Consider the following 5,936-nt stretch of genomic DNA (forward strand, 5'->3'; position numbering starts at 1 on the left):
ACGGCACATAACAACAACAACAACCCTAAGCTATATCCACTCTATCTTAATCATTAATGTCAACATAGTTTGGTTCCTCCCTCCCCAAATAAAAAATTACATTCCCAAGTAAATTCTCAATGTTTGCTATTTTATACATGTGTAACTTCTGATCTCTGGTGACTTAGTGGTAAGAAGTTGTGCTGTCAACCTTAAGGCATGCAGTTCAAATCCATTAGCTGCTTAGCAGGAGAAAGATGAACAATCTCCTTACTAAGAGAAAAGCTCTGGTTGCATATTCCCTAAGGGATTTGACTGTTAACTTTAAAAGGCTGAGCTTCTCGGGAAGTTGAATTTGCCAGTGAGTGGCTCCTTGAGAGAGATTGACAGTCTCCATCCATGCAATGTATAACCTCCTGAAACCCACTAAATGCTCAGCTATAAGTCGATTTTGCGTCCATGGTAATGACTGTGACTCAGTCTGTAAGAATCACACACAGTCTTTATGCTTGGTTTAAGATTACCTGTTGATCGAATGAGAATAAAACTGATAGATGGTATCTTCTAAAGATTAAATCCATGTGTGCATCAAAAACTTTTTTCAACAGGGTGAAAAGAAAATCTACAGACTAGGAACAAACATTTGATAATACCATCTCAAGAGAGTCTCGTAACGAAAGTCTACAGAATTCTCCTGGGCCTCGATAAGAAAAAGACTGATAACTCAATTACAAAATGGGCAAAAGACATGGAAAGAATTTTCATAGAGGAAGATATTTGAATGGCAAACAGACACATAAAGAAATGTTCAAAATCACTGGCAATAAGAGAGAAGCAAATCAAAACCACAATAAGGCACCATCTCACTTCAGTAACAGTGGTAAAGTTTAACAGGGCAGCAAGTAATAAATGTTGGAGAGGATGTGGCAAGGAAGGAACTCTTGTACATTGTCGGTGGGATTGTAAAATGGTACAACCATTCTAGAAGACAGTTTGGCGCTTCCTCAAAAAGCTGAACATAGAAATTCCATATGAACCAGCTATTCCACTGCTTGGAATATATCCTGAAAAAATGAGAACTGAAGCACAAATGGAGACTTGTGCACCAGTGTTCACAACAGCATTATTCACCATCACAAGAACATGGAAATAGCCCAGATGTACAACCACAAACAAATGGATTGAGAAATTATGGTACATTTACACAATTGAATACTATGCAGCACGCAGGACCAATAATTTTGTAAATTATTACCTAACTAGGGAGGGACTGGAGAGCATTATGCTGGGTGAACTAACTCAAATATTGTATAAAACCATCATTATAGAATGAGTATAGGATCCAAAGGGGGGTGGGGTGGAAGCAGAGGGATGAGGATGTGCAAGGAGATGGGGATTAATCATGGGGTTGTACAATTTGACAGGACGGTAAGGTAAATTGGAAGAATCTGTACTTGAAAACAATGTATTCAAATTTTGTAAATAAATATAATAATAAAAATTTTTTTTAAACCCGATTACTTGTATTTCTAGGACAAAAAACCTTTGCTCTTTATCTTTCATTTAATCAACCATAATTATAGTATTTGGTCTAAAGTTAAATCCATTTTTATATAACAGTTTTATAACTGTCCTAGTCTGTCAACAGCTTGTCCAGCTGTTATATTTATATCTTATTTACTTAGTCTTTCAGTCACTTGCTATGTGTCTGAGAGCTAGACATTGACTAAGGATGACATAGAAGAATAGATGCGTTGGATCTGTGGTGGTGGAGAAGAGTGCTGAAGGTTCCTTAAACTGCCAAAAGAAAAAATAGATATGTCTTGGAGAAGGTGCACCCAGAGTGCTCCTTGGACGCAAAGATTATGAAGCTTCATCTCACATACTTTGACTATGTTGCTTTTTCTTAGAAAGGAACTTTATATTTGGAAAGGTGGAGGGATGGTGAAAGAGGGAAGATTCTCAGTCAGGTAGATTGACACACTGACTGCAGCAATGGGGTACAGGGTGTCAGAGATTGTGAAGACAGAAATAGATAGGACAGCCTTCAGATCAGTTGTTCATAGGGTCACTATGAGTCGTAGTGTATTTGATGACACTTAACAACAATACAAAGTGCTTATTCACTTTTAGTAATTTTTTTACTTTCCTCTTTAAATATTTTTTAAATTATCTTATAGTTATAAAATTGTGATTGTATGTAAATTTTAACGTTTTCAGTTAAGTGGAATGGAATGAGGGATAACTGAAATGGGCTTGAGATTATTAAAGTACTTCAACAACCCTCTCTCAGACTGGTCGATTTCTTTTTCTTATGTAGGAAACATCTTGATTTTCCAGATAATTTAAATTATTTGAGATTTAAAAATACAGTTTCTACAGCTACATTTTATTTCATTGATATTTATATTCTTTTCAGCCAGCAATAGTAAGACGTCCACCAACAGTTGTTTGTTATATCTGTGGTCGTGAATATGGAACAAAATCGATAAGCATCCATGAGCCACAATGTCTGAAAAAATGGCATAATGAAAACAATTTGTTACCAAAGGAGCTAAGGAGGCCTGTACCCAAAAAGCCAGAAGTCAAGGCCATTACCGGTAAGTTTCTAGAGAAAAAGAATGGAAAGCATTTTATAAAGGGAGATTTCCCTTTTTAAATTTGTAATATTGAAGAAGTTTTATCTTACTTGTTCAATTTAAATCAGCAACATTTATTATCTTAACTATAGTCAAATAGAAGGATAAGCCATCTCCTGTCATGTGATTAACTCCCTCTGAAAACCTGCTGGAGGGTCAGCTATGGGTCTGTTCCCACTAAATAATACACAGCAACAATATTCAAATAGGAAAAAAACCTTCTGGAATGCCTCTCCACAGAGTGAAACATAAAAGCACTATGTCCTGGCAAAGCTGTGCAAGGAGAGAGAGACTCAATTAAAATTTACTCTATTTTCCAAAAGTTACTTTTAATATTTTAAAACAAAATAATTCAGCAAAATAAAGCTTAGGAAAACCCTTCTCGACATCCACTTTCAAACCTTGATGTTCAGAGAGCTGGACTGACAAATGTTTACTAGCCAAGTACAAAAATTAAAAACCCTTCCAGGCATAAAAAGGGAAGATGCAATAATTGGAGAGCACATAGTTTCTCTGAAGGAGACAGCTACTACCCAGTTCCAGTCAATGCTATTATTAGGAAATTTAGCCCAATTTAGTGAGATCTTTCAAGAACACTAAAGAAACTAATTACTAGTTTCATATGTTAATTTATATAACCCATCTAGACTTTTTTGTAGTTACTTTGGGAATTAATATTTTGTGTAAACGGAATAAAACTGCAGTTTTACATGCTGTATGTGTGGTCTCTTCTCAGAGTTGTATATTAATTAACTTAAATGTGACAACAAAGCAGTTAAGAGAATGTTTTCTTGCCATACTAACTCAGACTTGTCTACCATATTTCCAGCATTATTTTTTCAACTGATCCCTTGACTTCATTCAAAGCAAGAAAGTTTTCCATAGGTAACCGTAGAGTTTCAATTCTGGAAGGTACTTTCAAAGCTATTGACAATTAGTCTAAAGCACTGTTGTTAAAGCCAGGATCCCAAGAAAGTTTTAATGTAACCCACAGAGTGAATCATGGTGGGTATTGAGAAAATTCTAGACTTTCTAAATACTGTTAGAATTATTGTCAAGGAGAAGGTTTTGTAAGCAGGGAGCAAGAGTACAAGATGAAAACACCCGCCTATTGAAATGAGAGTAAGAGCTTAGAAAAGATTATATACTATAATGAAAATTCTTTCCAGAAATTTTCATTTCATGTAAAAGTCTATTTCTTCCTTTCTGATCTTCATTATATTCCCTGCTTGACCATAATTATCACAAGTCTGGAAAAAAAATGAGCCCTAGTGGATCCACTTTTCTGGTATTGCTACAGATGGGAAAGCCAGGTCCTGAATTGCATTTGCTCACATATTTTGTTTCCACATTGTATTTATCTCTGAAGTTACCCTTCTCTAAGTAAAGAGAATTCACATTATCTTTTGCCATGCATCAATTCACTGTAGTTACAGAGTTTAAATTATTCTTCTCTCAGATTCAAAGTCAACATACTCAAATGTATGTTGTAAATCATCTTTAAGAGTCAATAAATATTCCAAAAGTTTTGTGTCTGTATTAACAATCATATGAATAGGAAGAAAGACATTGTCATTTTTTAGTAGACTTTTCAGAACACACATAAAAATGTACATTTATATCCAACAAAGAAAGTGATACTTTCTTTATCCAAAGGAGAATTATTAGGTTGTTCTGGAATTGAGTTTCCCACACAAAGAAAAGTAATAAAACACAAGGATCAAACATATTAAGGAATCTAAGTTTCACTGGTCATGTAAACCATTAGGTAGAAATCGATGAGCATTGACAGGGCTTTAATAAAGAAGTAAATGCTGTGCCAGTGACAGGAAAAACAAAACAAAACACCACCATGGAATATTTTTGAGTGTCTGGTTGTGTTTTGGGGAACCTATTTTGGTTGCTTCTAAGATGTAGTTAATTTAATTCACTAAAGTCATTCAACTTAAATAAGGTTTATTAAAGTTAAATCCCACACTGTTTCTCTAAAATAAAGCCATATGCATTTTTGCCTATGCTCTGCCAATGAAGATTATACATCACCAAGCTATCTTTGTTGCTTTTGTAGGAACATGTCTTTTCATTAGACAACTATTCTGGTTGCATACTTCAATTTAACTATATAAAGAATATCTGTTCTTGACCATAACTCATACTCAAGAGATGATGAATTTCTCAGATACAATTCCTCTTACATTCATTCTCAACTGTCAGTTTTGGCTCCAAAAACATCCCAATAAAGTAACAGAAAAGGGAAATACAAATGCATGTTCTTTCCTGCATTGTAAGCTTATATGTGGAGTCAACTGAAAGGAAGCCAAGAGTTATATTTGCAAGATAATAATGTGTAAGCAAAGATGTTAATAATTAGTGAAGAATGCACATCACAACACATGAAATAGTTTTCCTTCCTTTAAAGTCCAAGGAGTGGAAAGTCTTTGGTTCATAGCTAACTTTACACAATCCCTAAAAGGGTGAGCAGTACAGGATTTTTTTTCCCCCTTAAAGCAATATTATTTTTTTTGTTTCAGTCAACATGTATTTCCTGAAAATATTTTCCATAAAAACTCAAATATGGTGGTTCTTTTGTGTGAAAATGGATTCACTTTACCTTTTACTTTTCTTTTTTTTTTTTTTTTTGCTTCCCAGCCAAAGGTTTCTATGATCTTGACGCTTTGAATGAAGCTGCTTGGACAAGTGCCCAGAGCCAGTTGGTTCCTTGTAATATTTGTGGGCGTACCTTCCTGCCAGACAGACTGATTGTTCACCAACGATCTTGTAAACCCAAAGTGGCCAAGTAAAGCTCTCTCTTGCTGTTGAAGTGTTATGGGTATTAAATCCCCTTTGAAAAAAATTGAGATATTGTGAGAAGGAAAAAAAGGACGTGAGGATGGAGGAGACAAGAAAAACTGGTACTGGACAACAAAAGATTGAGCGCTGGCAGTCCAGTTCCACGTTTCTGGTGTGTAGGTCCAGATGCCCGCCATTGACCTGAAGGCATAGTTCTAACAGGAAGCTACATGTACATACAGGCAGTCTGTGGGTTATAAATAAGATCCGTTGCTAAGTGTGCCTTTAAGTACAATTTGTAGTTAAGTCAGAACAGGTGCATATGGTTCTGATTTAGCCTTATTTTAATTCCAAAATTAATAATAATAATAAAATGAAACCTTTCCAAGAATTTAAAACTGCAAGTGAAGATGATTGTGATAACGAATTTGTTGTGTGTATGAATAGGTTTGAAGCAAAGGCAAATTTACATAACATTAAAGGGCAAATAGAAGTTGTCCTTAAGCTGGAGTTTGCCACCGGGAGACT

General features: G+C 35.1%; 1 protein-coding gene across 1 annotated transcript in view; it reads left to right on the forward strand.

Annotated features, from left to right (window-relative positions):
• Window positions 1–5,429, forward strand: part of LOC102845549 (zinc finger protein 474-like) — a 111,491-nt gene extending 106,062 nt beyond the window's left edge. Inside the window, exons 2-3 of the mRNA XM_006885994.1 lie at window positions 2,399–2,579; window positions 5,268–5,429. Of these exons, the coding sequence (XP_006886056.1) occupies window positions 2,399–2,579; window positions 5,268–5,419 (333 nt within the window). The 3' untranslated portion in view covers window positions 5,420–5,429. The remainder of the gene's footprint in view (window positions 1–2,398; window positions 2,580–5,267) is intronic.
• Window positions 5,430–5,936: the final 507 nt, after the last annotated feature.

The sequence above is a fragment of the Elephantulus edwardii genome, unplaced genomic scaffold (assembly GCF_000299155.1).
Source record: "Elephantulus edwardii isolate Elephantulus edwardi_28Jun2011 unplaced genomic scaffold, EleEdw1.0 scaffold00046, whole genome shotgun sequence".
NCBI classification, from domain to species: Eukaryota; Metazoa; Chordata; class Mammalia; order Macroscelidea; family Macroscelididae; genus Elephantulus; species Elephantulus edwardii.